The sequence below is a fragment of the Manis javanica genome, chromosome 10 (assembly GCF_040802235.1).
Source record: "Manis javanica isolate MJ-LG chromosome 10, MJ_LKY, whole genome shotgun sequence".
In the NCBI taxonomy this organism is placed as follows: domain Eukaryota; kingdom Metazoa; phylum Chordata; class Mammalia; order Pholidota; family Manidae; genus Manis; species Manis javanica.
In genome coordinates, this window is record NC_133165.1 from 99453596 (window position 1) to 99475009 (window position 21414).

The window sequence follows — 21414 nt, forward strand, 5'->3', positions numbered from 1 at the left end:
ATGGGGATGGGAAAGGATGGATGGAAATCTCCATTAAGGGGAGATTTGAGCAGAGACTTTCAGAAAGTGAAATGAGGTATGTGGATATTTGAGGGAAGGGCATTTGAGGCAGAGGGACCACTAAGTAAAAAGGCCCTAAGACAGGACTATGCTTGCCATGTTCAAGGACAGCAAGAAGGCCAGAGTGACAGGAGTCAGTGGTGCAAAGGGGGAGAATAGCAGGAGATAAGGACATAGAAAAACGAAGAGCTAGGTCATGTAGGAGTTCATAGGTCACTGCAAGGACCTGGGTTTTTACTTGGGAGTGAGAAAGGGAGCCAAGGAGGACCTGTAGCTGGAAAATAATAATATATCAATTCAGGCATACCTCATTTTATTGTGCTGCAATTTGCAAATACTACTTTTTTTTTTTGTTTAACTGAAGGTTTGTGGCAATCTTGTGTTGAGCAAAATTATCAGCACCATTTTCCAACAGCATTTCCTCACTTCGTATATCTCTGCTAAATTTTGGTAATTCTCACAATATTTCAAACTTTTTCATTATTATTGTATTTGTTATGATGGTCTGTGATCAGTGATTATAACTTGCTGCAAACTCCCGTGATGATTAGCAATTTTTAGCAATAAAGTATTTTTTAATTAAGGTATTTACTTTATTTTAGACATACTGCCATTGCACACCTAACAGACTACAGTATAGTGTAAACATTACTTATATATTTACTGAGAAATGAAAAATTTATTTTAACTCTTATTGTGATATTTGCTTTACTGCAGTGATCTGGAACTGAACCCACAATCTCCCTTAAGTAAATGCCTGTATGTTTTAGAAAACAGCACTCTGGTTGCTAGGATGACAAGAGAATACAGAAAAGCACAGACAGAAGACACATGACTAAGGAGGTGAATATAATCTTTCATGCAGACTGGAAAGTGCTAGTGTTGTAGATGGTGGGAAAAGATCTGACTCTAGCTCAATCTCTTGAAGGGCAAACCGATGGATTATAGGTGAGCTTTTATTTTCTTATTTCAAAGATCAATCTTTTAATTTTCAAGATTTCTTACTGGTTACTTTCTATAAGAGCTTGTTCTTGTTTCATAAGTTCAAAATCCTATCATCTGAGGATATTAATTATTTTTCTTTAAAAGTCTCCACTTTTCTTTAGCATCAACAGCATTATTCATTTATTTCTTGTCTCTTACTGTATTGGTTTTTAGAGTAGGCATTTTGTCATTTATTTCAGCCATCCATCATCTGAATTTCTTTTCATATTTGATGAATTTTATATTTTGAGTTTTATGGGGAGTAAAATTTGCTTCCTTTAGTAAATGTTGAAAATACTACTGAACTTCCCAGATTCCTTTCTATGCATGTGACCTAGATACTGGCATTCAAACTGCACTTACTCTAGATTTCCCTCAGACACGGATGACAGAAGAAGAGAAGGAAGGGAAGTGAACCTTCCCTTTCGGGGATCAGCAGCAGTGGCAGGAGCTGCAAGCTCAAGTTCTCATGTAAAAGCTGAAATGAAATAGTGTTAACTGCAGCAGCTGAAGTATAAGTTGAATTTATGGGTCACTAATGATAGTTAAGTGCGAAATATAAAGTCAGTGTCCACTGACAGGCAGCAGTCTTTCCCGTAACACCAGATTATGCTGTACTCTTATTTGGGGCACGGGTTCTGGAAGCCTTGAGACTAGTTCCCCAGATTTCCCATGGTTCTAAAACTACACTTACACTTCTTAACAGCTTTACTGAAAAATAATTCACATGTCCCATTCATCCATTTAAAGTGCATGATCCAATGGTTTTCAGTTCGTTCATCAATGGTACAACCATCAAGCCACATTCACTGCTAGAACACTTTCATCACCCTCAAAGCCCACTTGCCTATTCGCAGTCTCTCCTCGTACCTTTCCAGTCCTTCCCACACCCCCTAACAGACCAGCCCTAGGCAACCACTAATTTACTTTATGTCTCTATGGATTTGCCTATTCTGGGCATTTCATATAAATGGAGTCATATAATTAATACCTGATCTTTTGTAACTGACTTATTTCACTTAGTGGAATGTTTCCAAAGTTTCCACGTTGTAACATGTTTCAATATTTCATTCTTTTTATTGCCAAATAACCTTAGATTGTGTGGCTTTTCATTGCCTGTTGATAGCATAATGACATTTGGGGTGTTTCTACTTTTTGGCTATCATGAATATTACAGCTGTCAACTATTATGTAGACCTGTTTTTACTTCTCTTGGGTGGAATTGCAAGGTCATAAGTAACTGGGTTTAACTGAGTTACTGCCAAACTATTTCCTAAGCATCCCCACCATTTTACAATCCCAGGAAGGTAGGAGGGTTCCGATTTCTCCATATCCTCCTATCATTTGTCATAACCTGTCTTTTTGATAGGACATCTTTGTGGGTTTGAAGTAGTATTTCACTTAGATTTCCATAACAGCTAATAATGTCAAGCATGTTTTTTCACGTGCTTATTAGCCATCTGAATATCTTGTATGCAGAAATATCTGCTCAGATCCTTTGCCCATTTTTAAATTGGGTTATAGTATTGGGTTATAAGAGCTGTTTATATAGACTGTGTACCAGTCCCTTATCAGATATATGACTTATAAATATGTTCTCCCATACTGGGGACTGTCATTTCACTTTCTTGATATTATCATTTGACACACAAAAGTTTTAAATTTTGATGAAGTCCAATTCATTTATTCATTTTTTTTTCTTTTGTTATTTGTGCTTTTGGTGTGGTAGCTGACAAGGCTTTGCCTAACCCAAGGTCATTAAGAGTTTTAAGACCTTCATGTTTTAAGACTTTTACAGTTTTCACCTCTTACATTTAGGTCTTCGATCCATGCAGAGTAAATTTTTGTGGATGTTACAGGGATGAACTCCAGCTATATTCATGTGGACACCTAGTAGCTTCAGCCCCATTTGTGCCCTTATTGGCACCACTGTCAAGAATTAGTTAGCCATAAATGTATATGGGCTTATTTCTGGACTCTCAATTCTATTCCATTCCAGTATCTTTTTAAAAGGTCCTCTCTACCCAATTAGCTAGGGAGTGAGTGTGTTTGCAATCATGAATGCTGCCTGGTACTGTTTTCCTCAAATGTTTGAGAATCTTTTGGATTTTTGTTTAATCCCCTTTTCTTGACTAGGGATGTTTCTATGGCCGTAATTAATGTCCAGTGATTGTGGGGGGAGAAGAGGTTGTGCTGCTGGGTGAGAGATACCATGTTTGTTAACTAGGTGTGGAATCATTTCCTTCCTGGGGCTGAGCAGCTCTAGAATATGCCCTCAATGTTTTAGTCTATATGCAAACCCTACAGAAGCCTGCTACTCAGTATGAGTGCAGGAAATGGTCTCAAAAGTTAAGTGCCTAGATTATTCACCCTATTGCCTCAAGGATCCATTCTAATCTCAGCATCCTGATGCGAAGAGTTCTCCTGTTTTTGAGGAGGAACTTCCCTTGAGTAGTTCTCCTGGATTCTCTTGGCCCCCTTTTTCACTTCTTCACAGGGGAGAAGGTTATGACTTAGCTGACAAATGTATTTAGTAAAGGAACTACATGTATGTAATTCAGTCTCTTCTCACTTTGGTATAAGCCTTGTCTGCAAAAAGAGTGCATTCAGTTCTGCTTTCTCTGCAAGACAAACCTGCAGTTTTGGGGACTAAAGATTTTGGGAGAGCCATACAGCAAACCTGTCTTCTCATACCTAAGTTATCTTCTCTACTGTTTATTAGTAACAAAGCTGACATTTTAGTCTTTGTTGGCCTGATTTCTATGTTTGCATTAGTTGGTCCCAAGCTCCAGAGGAGAAGACTTCAGTTAAGAGTCCTCCACAAACTGCTCCTACTTCAACAACAGTCCTCTCTTTCATGGGTCTAAACAGATCTTTCTGGTTTTCCCTCTTTGGTTTGCTCTTTGGTTGTGCTCTTTTAAGAATTTTTGACTCACTGATGGGACGTGTTTTTCTTTTGCAGTACTATTATGGCTTTATTCTTCATTTAACATATTTTTATGTCATTTCATTAGATTTTGATAGATAAAATAGATCCATTTATCAGTTGCTCTCATTTCATACTCTAGCAGCTACTAGCAAAGTGAAAACTATACAAGTAAGTCTATTAACTCAAGCCCTTTCCACTACTCTGCCTGTATTACAAAATATAGTTCTTATATTAGAGATCTTACAAATTTTGTTAGAATGGACATACAAATATTAATGCAGAACTAAATACACAGCAATGAGTAACTAATGTATAAAGAATAAGTACCCAGGAATTATAAGTCACACCAGGTTACAGAGAAGGGTTCAGTGAACAGAAGCTTAAGATAACCTTGGAAGGGAACAAACAATTAATGAAAAATAACAAGGTGAGTAAGAATGTGGAGATGGAAAAGCACAGAACAAATTCCATTACAGGGTATTAACAGGTGATTGGTTAAGTACACATAAAAGAACGGTGGAAAATATAGCTAAGAAAGAGATAAAGAGACCCAAGGAAATTAGGAGACATGTAAGACTGTGAAAGCCTCTTTTACTACCATTCAAAACACACTTGTAGAATAGATACTAAATCAATTGTAGGTGAGTTATTTCCAAGGTAGAGGCCAAAACACAGATGATCTTTTATTACAATGCACTGAAAGTTCTCCTGAATCACGTACCAGTACATATGTACATCCATATAAAATAAAAAATGAGTTAAAAACAATCCGCAAATAGAATTTAATTTAAAAATTCATAGTGTTTATTTAAATTGTTTTTCATATATACCTGTGATACGAAAAGAGCCATCATCATTTCTCTCTACCACAAGATGGTCAATATGAACAGTTACAGGAGCTGTTTCAAGGGATATTGTACTACTACGAGGGCTATCATCCTACAGGAAAGAGGAAAGGCTGTTATTAAATGATAAAATTAAAATAGTCATTTCCTAACAAATATTAATTCAGCCAAGAAATGAGTTAGAAATCTTTTTAGATGCTTTAGATGATACAGTAGGAAAACTGCCTTATTCTAATATTTTCTAATTTCTAAGAAGGATCGTGACATCACTCATCACAAAGACCCACAAATTCATTTCAATAAATGCTGATAGAGTATATCATAGAGAAAGCATATTCTTAGACAAGAATCAAAGTGAAGGAAGGCAAAGTGAACATTTATAATGTGAAATATGAAAGCATTTTTTTAACATACCTTTAAATTTATTTTTGTGTTAGAAACTTGTATCTGCATTGGCATCACTGTTGCAACAGTTTCATCTTCCAAAAAATGTTGAATGTTCATAAGAGAAGATAAAAGAAACTCAGTGCTAAAGTTGTCTATATGGCATTGCAGAAATCCATTTTTTTCTGCAAGCAAAGAGTGTATTACAGCACCAGGCCCACTTTCAAATCTCAGCGTAATCTCAGGACAGGATTTGGAATGAATTACAGATTTATGAACTGAACCTATGGAAAAAGAACACATAAAAATTATAACTTTGTGGCACTACTCAAATCAGTCTCGATTAACTGTAAGAGGGTATTGTCACTTTGTATAATGTTAAAGCAATGATAAAGTTTTAATATTTGCCCTTAATTTAAATGGTATTTGCAGTACATATACAACATATCACACACAACCCTGATTTAAATTTTTATAGATTATAACAATCTATAATAGCATTAACTTGTCTATATATGTTTCTTTTATTTTCTATTTTTTGGTAACATGAATAAACATTCCATGATATAAATCTATGTTGTATACCTCAGAAGTTTATAGAGTATGTTTGAGTATGTATCTATCTACACACTTGTAATATAATGGACAACTGTGGTAAAGGAACAGCCAATGAATTCAAAGTTGACTCTAAAGCCATTTCTCAAGAAGTAACAAAAGCCTGAAGCTTTGCATCTTCCTTATTAAAATTGGGTCCTTAAATAATTGGAAAAGTAAATAGAGAAGACCTCATTAAATTGCTGCTATTAGATGATCTTAAAACTGAAATTACAGCAAAGAAAATATATGTATTTATTTATGTCTTGTCCTTGTTCTGAAAAAGAATTTGAGGTGGCTTACAGAGAGATATAAATACTTGAGTCGCAAAGCAAATTTTAAAATTTCAATAAAGCACCTATAGAATATCTAATTTCAAAAATAATAGTTCCTAGTGGAACCACTGATGTGAATTGGCAACTATTTTATTTTACATTACCTCGCTCCAAAAAGAACAGGAAGCAACATGCACATGGTGTAATCAGATAAAAAATAAGCAAGCAATGGAAGAGGATGGAAGGAAAAAGGTAAAGATAGATGGCAAAGTTATTAATTCAAAATGTTATTTACAGTGCCAAAGGAGGACGAAAATGAGCTTCATAGCAGCAAAGAGAAAAATAGTCATTTTGTAATTCATAGAACCCATGAGTTGAAAACAAATTGTTCTAGAAAGGCAAAGCTGTTTCAGTTATTGAGGTATCAAAGTTATCTATTCCAAAGGTCCTCATAAGAAGATGCCACTAATTAAATTCATGATAGAAAGCCGCTTATTTTCCCTCAGCACAGATATGAATACTTTAGTCTTACAAAAGTCAGATGTATACGTTTGAGAGGAGAGGGAGGGCAAGAAATTAACGATACATATATTTATGTACCAAGGACAGAACTCCCTATACAACTCAAGGTGAAGAGTTGTTTCTGTAATTGTTAATTAAGGTACACAATGATACTTAATGTCAGTACTACTTATTAACATACAAAATAAATAAATAATATAGATCCAAGAAGAATTCAAATAAAATTCCAAAAGAATTCTTTAAACAATTAGAAACACAGATTTTTTTTTTTAATAGAAGGTAAAGGAAATAGCCACAAACTGACAATGGTTAGATAGTGTTCGACCTACATCAAGAAAAACAAGAGTTAAGTGACTTCTCTATTTCATAAGAGCAATTAGAAACAAACAACTTGGGAAATGTGATTTTATTTTGCCTTTTATCTATGTATCTGCATATCTATTGTGTATGTATATGTGTATGTATACACACACTCACACACTCTCTCTCTCTCTCTCTGTCTTTCTCTCTGTCCAGGAAGCTGAGAGACAGCAATGATTTCAAAGAAAACAAGTAATTTATTTGGAGCAGAAATAAGAACAAAATCAAGTAAAAAAATCACTCCTGTCTTCTGTCTCTTATGCCATGAAGCAATTATATTAAGTCTTCCTATTAAAGGAATCCAAAATACATACATTGTAGAAAAGCAAAATCAACTTCACAATTTTAATTGTTTCATGTCAGAGTAACATCAGTATATTTAAACTGTAGATCAAATACTATCTTTGTTGATATAGCTTTTAATGTTTGAAATGTGCAACCTAAATTATTCTTTTTCTGCTTACCCCCTTCCCCTTCCTTTTCCTTTCTTGTCTTCTTGTTTTTTTGTTTATCTTCAAAACAACTAAGACAGTTGGAAAAAAAATAAGGCACTGGACAGCACCGACTATATAACCCATTTCAAAATGATTTCTTCAGTTAGTGACGACATGAAACAGAGTAATAGAACACAGAGCTATAAAAAAAATAGTTGAAACAAAATGTACAACTGTTAATAATCTAAGAGTATACAATTTGAAGTGTCTGGGTTGGATAAAGAACAAGGTCTAGGTTTTGAAATATTATATTCAATCATTTTTTTCATTTTTGTGCACTATGAACCCTTCCCAAGTATATGCTTAGCTTCCTCCATTTTGCATGCAATTGGGATTTACACCTGCTAATGTAAAGCTCTTGAAATTTTTTAGCAGATATATTATAAACTGCAAGGCCCACACATACAAAAAATCTAGGAGCCAATTTTTTTCTATGATACTGGTTTATAGGCAAATGGCACATTGACTTGCAATTCGCAGGGTGTGAGGTAATAGCATATTTCTTTGACATCAAGTGGGACTGTACATATTTCAACATGGTATGTATCAGAGAGAGCATTCTGTAGTACAGCAAAACACTGCAGCTCAGTCAGTGACTTTTTAAAAGATACAAAAAAACTGAACATTGTCATTTTAAGTTCTTACAAGTATATTCATAAATTCATTTCTTCAAATGACTGAAAACCGTGGTAACTCCACATCAACTTTGAAAAAAGGTATGGTTTAATGTGATTTCCCCTTCATATACTACATGTTTTACTGCTTATATCTCTCTATGTCCAAGTGAATGTGTTGATCTTAGTAGAATGAAGGGCCATTAGAACAGAATACATGATTTTTCCAAATACCAAGTATCATACCAGACTCAGGAAATGTTTGCTTATAAGCAAAATAATAGAATATAGAAATTGATATTTATTCTAGTGTAGAATTAAGTTTGATCTTCTAGATTACTTTTTTACTCTTTTTATACAGAAAGGAGCTCAGTTTTTTCAGACTTATTATCTCAAAGAATGGGAAGACTAAAAAAGTAAAATACAGAACTTTTCAACAGCAGAAAGAAAAAAAAAATTAGAGAATATGTCTTCCACACACTATATTTCTAGTAATCAAAATGCTTTAAGGAAATAAGGTAATCTAAAAGAACAAATAAATGAATTCATTTATATCAAAGATAGGACTGCTGATGAGTCATGTGTATAAAAAACAAACTAAGTTTAAATTATATTAAAGTCTTACCTACTGGACGATTACAAACGTAATGCCGAAGGCTGAGATTGCCTAACTGATCTGGAGTCACTTGGTCCACTTGAAGACAGATTTCTGTATCTTCCCCTCGGATGTCAATTTCCCCATTAATACCAGTAATTTTAAACACCACAACTGACATCTAATAATGATTGCATAAATAATATTAGTATATACCAAGTAATTAAAAATAAAATTCAGTATACAACACAGGAAACTGCTATAAACTCTAAAATTACAATCATGACCTAGTAAACTAAAAATATACTTGTGATCGACAGAATGTGGTTTTTATATATAGTGAAAAACCTTAGCTTATTTTCTTCCTATTCAGTTAAGAACTTTTTAGCGTCACAAAGATTCATCAGTGACATTTCCATGTGAAATTATTTTCACTAAAAGTTGAATGTGCTTTTTAAGTTATCCAGAAAATTATTTCATGGGTGACGGGGGCTTAAAATAAACCAGTAACATATTTGTTTTATAGAAAGCCCCTCATAAGGGCTGACTACCATTCTTACAACCAATTTTTTTCCAAATGTATTTACATGGAGCTAAAATAAAGGACAAAAACTAAAAGAAAAATATAAAAACAGAACTTCCCCTTCTAAATATTAAAAAAAAAAAAAATCCAATAAGAGGGAAGTAGAAATTTTCAAGAGTTGGAAAGAGCAAAGTGAATCACCCACCATCCAAGTCAATTTATTTTATATATAATGTCTTAAAAAATATGTACATATTGCATATGAGATAAAGTCGGTGGCAATTCTCTACTGAATTTCTCTGCAATGATTACCAGGTCATCACGATCTTCTTGAGCACCTTCTGAATTTGTACTAATGGCATCTGGAGAGGCTTCATCATAACTCTGTAGGTTTGCACTGGCATTGGCACTCTCTGCTGGGCTCTGGTAATTTGTAGTTGAGTTCTTTTTAATACCTGAAATAATACAAAAATCATTACCCTTCTCAGTATCCTACAGTAACTTCTAATTATCTTCTATATTAAGTTAATTCCACTATTATCAATGTAATCATTTTCCATACTTATCTACTTGCCTTAAAATCTCAATGTGCTGTATTTCAGTATTTCTTGAACTCTTTGTGGAAAGACAATTAAAAAAATTTTGTTTCACAGATCAGTACTTCTTAAAAATGCCAAAAAGTGAACAACTAGAAAAGTTAAATTAGAAAAGCCAAAGACATACAAAATACAGCCTCAATTTTTAAAATATTTACTACTATATAATCAGCTTCTAATTAAGTGCCTGACAACACAGTAGGTACTCAGTGTATTATCTATTGAATGAATAAAATCAATTTTTTTTAGGGCCAGGGAAGATGAATATAAATATAATTGTGGTATAAGGAGATAACAAATTCTCATTTCAAAGGGGGTTCCTAACACAGTCAGGGGTTAAGAAGGCTTCCCTGATGAGATAATTTTTAAGCTGAAGCAACCAGAAAGAAAAGAGCATTCTAGACACAGGTACTAAGACCCTAAGGTGGAAAAAAGTTTGTCACAGTGAAGAAAATGACAGAAAGACTGAAATATACTATAGTACATCTGAAGTATAGTAAGCATGTAGTAAAAGAGCAGAAAAGTTAAGTGGGGTCATATCGACAGAGCATTGTCAGTAATGTTAAGGTTTTAAAACAGCCCATAGCAGTGAGAAGTTATCAGGATTAAAGATGGAAATCAACACGACAGTGTTTACAATTTTAGAAGAGTGCTCTGCCTATGGAACAAAGAATTAACTGGAAATTGACAAGAATAGAGGTGGGTGGACTAGTTAGGAGCCCGTAGTGGGGTAAAAATTGAAGATATCACTTTAATACCACCCTTACTCTGTGCTTGATATACCATTTTCCACTCCAGAAATAACCATCAACTTGTGGTACATATACTTCTAGACCGTTTTCTATGTATTTATATATGTGTGTGTATGTTTACACATGTCTGTGTTTGCGCATATATACACACACACACACATATATATATATATACACGCACACACAATGTACACATATATATGTTGGTATATATATTTTAGCACATTTTTACTCTTGATATTTCCATCATACTTTATTTTTCTCTACAATGAAAAAGTATTCATATTTCTCATAAAATCAGAAAACAAAATACAAGAGTCTTTTCCTAATGAAAATCAATTATTCTGACAAAGAAAATCGTTACAATTCAGGAGAACCAGGAATATATAGCTTTATCGACAGTTTCACCTTCCACAGCTTCAGTTACCCATAGTCAATTGCAGTCTGGAAGCATAGTGTACTGACACAGTGCCAGAAGGTTAATAGTAACCTCAAGCTACATCACAATGCCTACGTCATTCATCTCACTTATCTCATCCCATTGACATTTTCTCATCTCACATCATTAGAAGAAAGGTGAGTACACAGTACAGTAAGATATTTTGGGAGAGACGATGGTCATGTAACTTTTATTACAGTATATTGTTATAAATGTTATTTTACTATTAGTTATTGTTAATATCTTACTGTGACTAATTATAAATTAAGCTCTATCATAGTTACGTATGTATAGGAAAAAACAAGGATTCAGTATTATCCATGGTTTCAGACTTTCACTGGAGGTCTTCGAACATATCCCCTGTAGATGAAGGGGAACTACTGCATTTTCCAAGTTTTCTACAATTAGTGGTCATTTTGTTTAATTTTTAGAAATAATAAAATTCTTTTGTTTTTCTGAGAATAAGTAGGAATATTTTCTACAGGAATACTCTTGTTGAAGTGTATTTTGATCTTAGAACAGAAATCCTCTGTTAAATTGGCCCTTAAGCCACAAAGGAGGTAGGGGAACCAGGCAATAAGGCTACCTGAGAATCTGGCATAGATTTTCATGATCTCTATCAGTACCTCCTTCTACACTTAACTGTAGAGTTTAGTAAGGTAATCGTAGCCCTAGGTTGGGGAGCTAGTTTAGCATACTGGTTTACCAAAAGCTTAGGCTCTTAAGTAAGACAAGCTGAATTTCAAATGTGCCTCTGTTACTTTCTGACTATATACTAATTTAAGCTTCAATTTCTGAAGCTATGAAGCCTTTCCTTACCTAAGCTGTTTTCAACTGCATCAATAGGCTTATTGCCCTATTGGTAAATCACTCACAAAGCAATTTATATTTGCCTCTGGTCTCGTATGTTTCAGTGTCTGTGCTAACTAGTCTCTGAATGGTCCATGCTTTTATTTCTGTTCACAGAGTCTCCAGTGCCTTAGTGATGGGCACGTATCTAATACTGTCATTCTTAGTGGTCTTTACTGAGTGCAGTAGTCTCAGAAAAAAATTGGGGAATCATATAATCCTATGATATATAATTAAGTATGTGAAAGAATCCTGGTTATGGGAATCAATAATCCAGACTGGAAAATGATGGTCATAGAACCACGTAATTGGGAATTCACCATGCAAATTAAGCCCACCTAATCAAAATTCCAGTCACAGGAATCTCTGAGTTACAGGCTAGAAGCTTTAATGTTGTCTGCATTATGATCTTAAATGACTATATACAAATAATTGCTGGATGTAAGCCATAATAAGGAAGGAATACCTGGTTAAAAGAAGCAATGGAGCAACCATTCGAAAGTTAAATACAATGCTTTTGTATTGTGTGTATGTGGGCACAAGTAATATATTTTGGGGACTGTAATTAGCTATTGAATATAACTAAAAATATTTAACTGTCACTTCCAAGATTTGTATATAATATGGATTCTTAAACTGTATTGCATTACCTTTCTCCAAAAATATGTGACTATCACTTCCATCACTTTCTAACAACTGCTCTTCCAATATCATACTGTCAAGTGAAACGGTGTCCAGTGAGGTCTGTGAGGAGCTTCTTTTCATGTTCTTATTATAAGAAACACAGAGAGGAGCCATGGTTGGGCAACGTTCTTTAGGCTTTCCACTGTCAACAAACAGTTATTTTATTAGAAAAACATTAGACATATGGAAAAAATTATTTCTAAAAAACACTTCTAACAAAAAATAGTATCCACAACTTTTTAAATTATGTTAAGTATGAACGTATATATAAATTATTTTTTAATCTAAAATTTTTATTAAGTTTAAATACTTTTTATTTTACTTAAAAAATTTTTTTATTGAAGTATAGCTGATACACAGCATTATATTGGTTTCAAGTAGACAACACAATTCCAGTAATGTACATTAAATCCTCACCCCAACTAGTGTAGCTACTGTCAAAATAAAAAGATGTTAAGAACCATTGACTATATTCTCTATGCTGTACTTTCATCCTCGTGACTAACTTATGATTGCAAGTGTTTTCATATTTGAAAAACCTACTTGTCCGTTTGTTAATTCTAACAATACCATGTTTTGTCAGAAGATTTTCTGTCCAAAAACAAAGTATGTTCACACACACACACACACACACACACACACACCAAAATGAAACTCCCTCCACAAAATTCCAATAGTATGTTGTTACCTTAAAGATGACTGGAATTTAAGTGGTCTAGTTGTGTGTACTTCTTCTTTACTGATATCCAGGTTCTCAGAGAGTAAAGCTGTTTCTGGAGGCAAATCTTCAGCTTTAAAGACTGACTCTATAGTTTCACTTCCTTTACCAGTTAAACTATTTGAAAGTATATTTTGATTACCATCATTATCAAATGACAACATACTTGAATCTTCTCCATAGGTTAAGATACTATTTGAATCTGTGTAAGATGAATCCTTTTTGTCACTTGTTTCTGATCCAATTTCTCCTGAGCCAGTTTTGCAAACAATTCCACTACTTTCATCTTCACTTATTTTCCCTAAATTTTTATCTGATAAATAATCCAGAAAAGAAATACCTTTTTGTAGATTTGTATCACTAGCTGACTTAAAAAGCAAAGGATCTTTCAAAGGGACATGGCTAAGATCAACACTCATAGATCTGTTGTCTGACATATGATTAAGAGTAACACTTCTAATTTTATTTATACCATCACTAATTTGTTTTCTCTTTGAAGACAAAAATTGTTCATTTTCTGTTGGCAAATCATCAGGGACCATTGGGCTCACATTTTCAGAAACAGGAGACTTAAGAGTATTTGCTTGATTCACTGGATGTAGCAAAAGAGCTACTTCTGCACTTTTAAGTAAAATTCCAATGCAAATGGATGTTTGACTAGCAGGATTGCCAGTCACAGCTTCTACATCTTTCCTTAAGTTCTCTAAAAGCAGAATAAGTGACTCATGGAGGTAAAGCAGAAGTAGATACTGGTGGTGATTGATCTGCATACTGACATGTTTATGAATGTGAACCAGAACATGAATATCTGCATCTGATGATGAAGAAGAAAATCTTAAAAATGTATCTGAAGATTTCTGACTACCATTTGTCAAGGGCTCAGACTCTGTACTATAATACTCCTTCAAGAGCTTTTTCCGCTTCAATCGGCCTGTCAGATCACTAGATTCACTTTGTGATGTATTTAGAGATACCTGATTGCAAGTCTGCAGCTCTTTCTGTGATACTGCATACCTTATTGGCTGACAGATCCAAATGGAAAGAGGGAATGAATCTATAAAATTTATTGGTCGTCCTTTTCCACTTTTCATCCCTTCATAATCTATCCAAAATTGAGAAAAGTACACAGCCCAAACATCTGTGGCAGCAGCAGTTTTAAGAGTGTGTTTATTCAACTTGGGAATAATATTTCCTTTATAAACTTCATGCATTTTGGTATCCTGTTCATGAGCATGTCTCTGGAAAATTGGATGCAGAACATTAAAACTGTCACCAGATTTGGGGAAGCTGGTATAAGTTTTACTGAAGAAATCACAATCTTTGAAGTCTTGAAACAAAGCTTCTAGATCAGTATGTCGACAATTTGGACAGTGCCTTGTATTTGTGGCAATCATTTCAGAGCTCTGAACAGAAACTGCATGTGGTTGATCTTGATGACATTCAGATTTCACTTCGGAAGGAATGACAAACTAGAAGAGAAAAAACATTAGTCTGACTTACAGACTCATACATCTTGAAGATAAAATCATGACAAACATGACTTAGCTAGGGAAACCTTCTTTACACTTTTGCCAAAATATTAGTTTTCTACCCAGACATAAAATACTCTCCTCCCCCAAGTCTTTTTATTAAGTTGAGTGAAAGGAACTAAAATGAATAACCAGAAAAAGAACTTCAAAAAAAACAACAAATAATGACTAATGTACATAACATACATATGTAATTGCATACATCATAAAAGAACAAAACTGAATCAAATCAATATTACTAAACGCTTACTATGCTCTGAGTATATGTAAGAAACTGCTAATTTAGGAAAAGGGAATTGTTTTGATAGGATATATTAAAATCCAAGTAATTTGGAGGATGAATGGATGAGTAAATGGAATGACTAGATTGATGTCATTAGAATCACTTTTCTAGGAGAAAACTAAGAAAGTTAACTTTAGAGTACATAGGTCAATTTACTAAAACAATTTTCTACAGATAATTCACCCAAGTCCTCAAAATATTCACATCAAAGAGTTTAAAGTGACTGTTTTTAAAATTGTCTACACTCAGAAAATGTAAAAATCATTGTATAATTGGGTCTTAAATTACAATTGTAAATATTATGTGTCACTTTATATTAAACATCATAAGGTCTCTGAGAAGATCTTTGAAACATGTCTGCAATGCAGTTGTTCAGTATTATTAACCTCGTTTTACAGAGGAGAAATTAAAGCTATCTAGATTTAGTCTATCAGCAACACATCTAGAAACTGAAATTTTCATCCATGCACAAGTTTTGTTTTATTTACTACACTATACTAGCTGTTTTAAACAACTACCTTCCTACAAACTTTAAATATTCTCTATTTACTATACTATGCCAGCTGGGTTTCTTTTTAAGCTTCCTTCTTTTAAAGTTTAAAAATTCATGGAATTCAGATTAATAACTACTTGGCTATAACAAAAAGTAACTTTCTATTATCTTTGGATATTAATAACAGAGTATATGTGAACAAATAAAACCCTGCTGTAGCTTAAAAGCTTCACTGTATTACTTACCCTTCTTAAAAATTTTTCTCAGGACTGGTAAGTAGAAAAAAAAAATGACTGATTTAAATTTTATTTCTACTACTTACCTCCAAAGGGATAAGCAGTGAAAAAAATGAAAAGGAATGGGGGGGAGGGGGCGTGGAGTGTGTGTCTCTTAAAACTTTTTAAATTGAAAATAAAAATTAAACATTAAATTTCAAAATAAAAATTAAGATTGCAATGAGGTGGATTTATATTAAGTACCCATCTTATGTCCTAGAAATTACAATGCTGTTAACTTTTCTTCTGTAAAAGTCATTTTGTTATCACAGCCACTTGTTTACATGGTACCTTTAGCATTAAGCCATCAATTCGAATATCAACATGCTCATCAGATTTTGAATTGTCATTCAACTTATATACAGCCATAAATTGATTAAGACTCTGTTTTAAATCCAGCAGAAACTGATTTAACCATAGAATGCTTCTTTCATCCACAGTAAACTGTAGTGCATTCAGCTGGCTATAAAGGTTGGGAGATGGAACTGTGAAGAAAAAAAATTTTTAAAGATTTTTAATGAGCAGATAGTTCTGAATCTTCCCTGAAAACAGAAAAGATATTTTAAGCAAGTTTTATTCTTTTTTAATAAAGAGATAAAGTTTTTCTGATGCTAAAGTGATACATGTAGATGATAGCAAACACATTTAGATAGACAAACCATTTTTCTATGCTTCACTAACTGAAAAAAATAACAATTTAATCTAAAACTAACTGTATAAATAGGCTATACGATTTAGATTTCTTTTCCTAATGCTACAGTCACCATGAGACCAAACTTCAAAAACCTTATCTTATTAGTAAGTATCATGTCAAAATTGTGGCTCTTAACTGTGTATTTCCGTAAGGACTTTTACTACCTGCATGTTAATATAAATCCTCTAAAATGAGAGAAAACACGTCTAATGACTAAGTTCTTTTGAACATTATAACCTAGGCAGATCTCCCTAAGAGGAGGGACCATGCGTAGTTTTATTTTCCAATTAATTGTAAACCTTGGTGTAAAGGAGAAACTCAACGATCCCTTGAATAATCAAAAGAATGCACACTCTTTCTCAGAGCTCCACCTCAGTATTAGAATGCTTAGGGGTTGGATAACTGTTTAAGTGCTAATTTTTTTGATTGATGTTTATAATTAGAGTATACATCACTTCCTGAAATCCATATATGTGTAACATAAAAGCCATTATTATTTTCAGAGCATTCTGATGATCTTTTATTCCAAAAATTCAGGCCTATTTACTTCTACCAGAGCAAAAACTATTCACATCTAGACCTTTCAGACTGCAATAATTGAAGGCAGGCAATAAAAGGTATAGGATACCAGTAGAGAGAAAGCACTCTAACACTGTCCTGAATAGGACTTTTTTTGCTTTCATTCATTCATTGATTTTCTTTCAGCAAAGATTCACTGAATGCCAACTATATTTTGTGGATTATGTTAAGCAGAGAAAAAACGGCTAATAGATTATTATACAAGACAGACATGAGAGCAGAAAGATACAATTCAAGTCCAACAGAGACATCCAACTGGGATGTGGAAGTGCTTGTCTTTGGAAATGGCAGAGAAGTAGGATATTGAGGAGATCATCACATCACACTCTGGAATGGAAGTAAGGAGAAGAAATCGCAAGTATAAATTGAGTTGATTGATGATGGCAGCCAGAGAGAGAACTAGAGAGCAAATGAAGTCCCCAAGGTTAGAGCACAGAAGGAAAGGAGAAACCTGACTGCAGATCTGGGACAAAGGAAGAAACTGGTGTGCTGTGCAGTGGAAAGATCTATATGCAGAATCTCACAGAGGTTTACTTAAGGAAGGATTATTATATAGCTATTGAAGATATTTAAAATGGACTTATAAAAACCTGGAATATGTTCATATTATTAAGAAAAGGACAGGATGAATTCAAATATGTAAAATAAACATATACATTAAAAACAGGACTAACAAAACTATACTTGTTACAGTCTGTATGTGTTACCACAAAATTGATTTGCAGAAGTTCTAGTCCCCAATACCTCAGAATATGAATGTGTTTGAAGATATGACTTATAAAAAGGCAATTATGGTAAAAATGAGTTCATATGGGTGGGCCTTAGTCCAATATGACAGGTGACATAGAGGAGATTAGGAAACAGAGAGGAAAGACCATGTGTGAGAACGGCCATCTACAAACCAAGCAGACAGGTCTCTGAGGAAACAGACCTAATTGACATTTGGATCTACAATTTCCAGCCTACAAAACTATAGGAATTCTTCCAATTAAAATTTAACAGAAACTCTGTGGTCCTTTGGTATGGCAGTCCTTGCAAACCAATACACTAAGGTTTTAAAGTTGTCTCTAAATTGTAGGCTCACAGATACTTTTTTATTTTAGGCATTTTAAAAAATATAATGGACATATGTTTACAATTCTAAAAAAATATTATATATATATTTGAAGTTGGAATGCTTAACAGAAAGATATGAGAACTGAAAATGAATACTTGTACAGGGAGACTCAATGCATTACCTTCTTTATTTTTGTGTATATTTGAAAATTTAAATTAAAAATTTACAGTAAAACATTTAAATGTAATCTAGCAATTCCACCCCTAGGTATCTAGGGGGCTGGAGTTTAACTACTGGGAAGGAATTTCATATCAGAAAAAATATATAGTTATACAATGGGATTGTAATTCTTTTCACACACACTAATAAAACTGATAGAAATGAACTTAGAACTCAAAAATCCTAGAAAGTAGCCTTCACTTTGAAGAAAATTTACTAGTTCAATGATGCAGTATTTAAAGAGAACAATTATTTGTGGGAATAGAGAGCTGGAAACAATGGAATTATCAATGACAGACAAATGGCTGTGAGTACCGTGGGGAGGCAGTGTAATACAGTTAAAAAAAATTAATTTCAGTTTAGAAGACCCATGCTTGACTTTCAGTGGTACCACTTTACTTTTTATAAGGTGCTGAGCAAACGTCTTAACTTTCTCTTCATTTTAGTCAGGAAGGTAGAAGAGAGAAACAAATGAGAAATACACAGAAGACTGTTGAAAAGCATGAAGACAGATGAGAACTAGATCCAAAGGTCACCACAAATGAAGATTAAAGACATAGTTCAGTATATGTTTCTCTGAAGTAGTTTCCAGAATAGCTTCTTTTTAATAACAAAGGCATGTTCATCAGTAATTCCCTTTGAAACTAAAAACCTATATTAAGTCAGTATTAAACAAATAGGCAAAGTAGGTCAAAGTGTTTTGCAGTTTCCTTTCAAAGAGAGGACATAATTTTTTTTTGCTTCCAATAACATAACCTATTTCATTTATATACTTTTTTTATCAACAATGATTTTCAACTAAAATAATGAAAGAGGTACCACACAAAGGCAAATTTTAATTAGAAGAATTCCCAGATGAACTAAGATAATAGCATAGAATATTTTAATATTTAAGAAATGCAAATGCATAATTATTTTAATTTTACGAAGCTTAAGTAGCTTACAAACAAAAATTCACATAATTCAATGTTTCTAACCAAAGGCAAGTGCCAAAAGTAGCGCAAAGTATGAGTGTTAAAAAACAGCCAAAAAATTCTTCTAGAGCTAAAAGAATAATTCCATTATTCATTTTTTAATTAAATAGTTTTATAAAACAGCTGAACTGCAAATGGATTTTTACTAAGGAAAAAAAATGGTGTTATCCTACAAATAACCTAACTTCCATCAATTTTTTTCATTTAACAAACAGCTACCGAGGCTAAAAATAAGTTAAACTTCAGAGATAAAATGAAACATGACTACTACATGATTCCTAACACCAAGGATGCTACCAGCTAGTGAAGAAAAAGAACACATGAGCAGATAATAAGGATATGTAAAAATGTGATACTAGAATCACATAACTAATCAAAATGTTGTAAGAGTAGATAAAACAATGTTTTCATTTATTTCACACTTACAGAACTCAGAAACTTAGCAAGAAAAAAAACCTTCCCAAGTAATGGACACATAATAACAAAATACCAAACTCTCTTACTTGGAAAATCTTTTCCATCTGGATAGTAGTATTCTGTGAACTCAACATAGACAGCTGACATTTCTTGTGGAAGATAGAGGGATTTTTTATTGCAAGAAATCATACTTTTGGGAGAAGAACGACACTGTTCTGCTGTAGAGACCTGAAAGAATAATTAAATCTATAATACTGAATAAACACTTTCCAAAGAACTTATGAAACATGGACATCACTTCGAACTCTTAAAAGTACTTCTAAAAATTTATTAATAGTTAATTTCAAAGTTCATATATTTAATTTTATATTAAATTATTCAAAAATAATACCAATCAACTTTTAGAAAGCTGTCACTTCTTTAATCAACTTTGTACAATAGTACTAGCAAACTTATTATTTTGAGCCTTAAAATAACAGAATAGTTCTATAACATAATAGAAGTAAGTAAATGATAGAGTTAGGACACAGATCCAAGTCCTCAAGACCAGAATGCTTCCCCATTATGTACTTTATAAAAATTCTTCATCGTAATTTATTATTATGAAAAGTAATATATCTATATGCAGTTTGAGTTTGGGATAATAAAAATTATATAGATAGCAGTGATGGTTGCACAACAATGTGAATGAATATTCTTAATGGCAATGAATTTGACACTTAAGAACGGCTAATTATGCTATCAAATCATGTTGTACACCTGAAAATAACATTATGTCAATTATACCTCAATGTTGAAAAATGGCTAAGATAGTAAATTTTATGCATGTGTTTACATGATAAAAATTAAGACAACTATAAATGCTTCTGCCGAATCTTATTTTTCCCAAAAACACTGTTACTTTTCAGGTTCTTGCTATACTTTTTCACTCTCCCCTCCAAAACAGCCAATTTATAATTACATCAAAAATGCATATACTAATTTCCCCAAAGTCCAATGAACATATATTTCATATATTTCTACTTGTTCAGTAGACCCAAGGATGTATCTCAAGGTTTAATTTTTTTCCTTCATTCAACAAATATGTATATTTCTCATATGAGGTGGAATTTTTTTCAAAGGTTTATTTATGTTTTCTCTTGTATAAGTTGCTAATTAAACCTTTTGACTATTTGTATGTTCTTTATAAATTTAAGTCAGTTCCTGACATTATCTAATTTGAACTTTTCTCTGCATATATGGAAACAAATCCTTTCAACTCAAAGTTTCAACTTATTTTAATAGACAGCAGCTTATATCATTTAATAATTTAAAAAATTATTCAAATTGGAATGAATACTCTATTTTATTTTCTTCCAGTTATTTTTGTTTCGTTTTTGTGTGTGTATGTGAGATTTCTTTACTGTATTCCTCCCTCAACCATCTGAGTGATTCCTCTGACCCATTTCCATATGAATTTATTTACATCTCTTAATTTAAAGTCTGCTTAAAATAAGATGCACTATATACAGAAAGTAAAGCAGCTACTGCACAGTAAGAAAATAACTGTTAAATCAGGGATTCTCTTAATTGGCACTACTGACATTTTGGGCCAGATAACTCTTTGATAGGGGGCTATCCAGTGTATTCTAGAATGTTTACCAGCTTCACTGGTCTCCACCCACTTGATGTCAGTAG

General features: G+C 33.1%; 1 protein-coding gene across 5 annotated transcripts in view; it reads right to left on the reverse strand.

Annotated features, from left to right (window-relative positions):
• The window catches only part of BLTP3B (bridge-like lipid transfer protein family member 3B), a 124837-nt gene that overhangs the window by 21204 nt on the left and 82219 nt on the right, over positions 1 to 21414 (reverse strand). For all 5 annotated transcript variants that reach the window (XM_073213684.1, XM_037023000.2, XM_037023003.2 and 2 more), the window contains 8 exons: positions 19824 to 19965; positions 16089 to 16282; positions 13188 to 14686; positions 12466 to 12641; positions 9492 to 9634; positions 8687 to 8837; positions 5233 to 5486; positions 4804 to 4912 (listed from right to left, as the gene is read on the reverse strand). In XM_073213684.1, the coding sequence (XP_073069785.1) occupies positions 4804 to 4912; positions 5233 to 5486; positions 8687 to 8837; positions 9492 to 9634; positions 12466 to 12641; positions 13188 to 14686; positions 16089 to 16282; positions 19824 to 19965 (2668 nt within the window). The remainder of the gene's footprint in view (positions 1 to 4803; positions 4913 to 5232; positions 5487 to 8686; positions 8838 to 9491; positions 9635 to 12465; positions 12642 to 13187; positions 14687 to 16088; positions 16283 to 19823; positions 19966 to 21414) is intronic.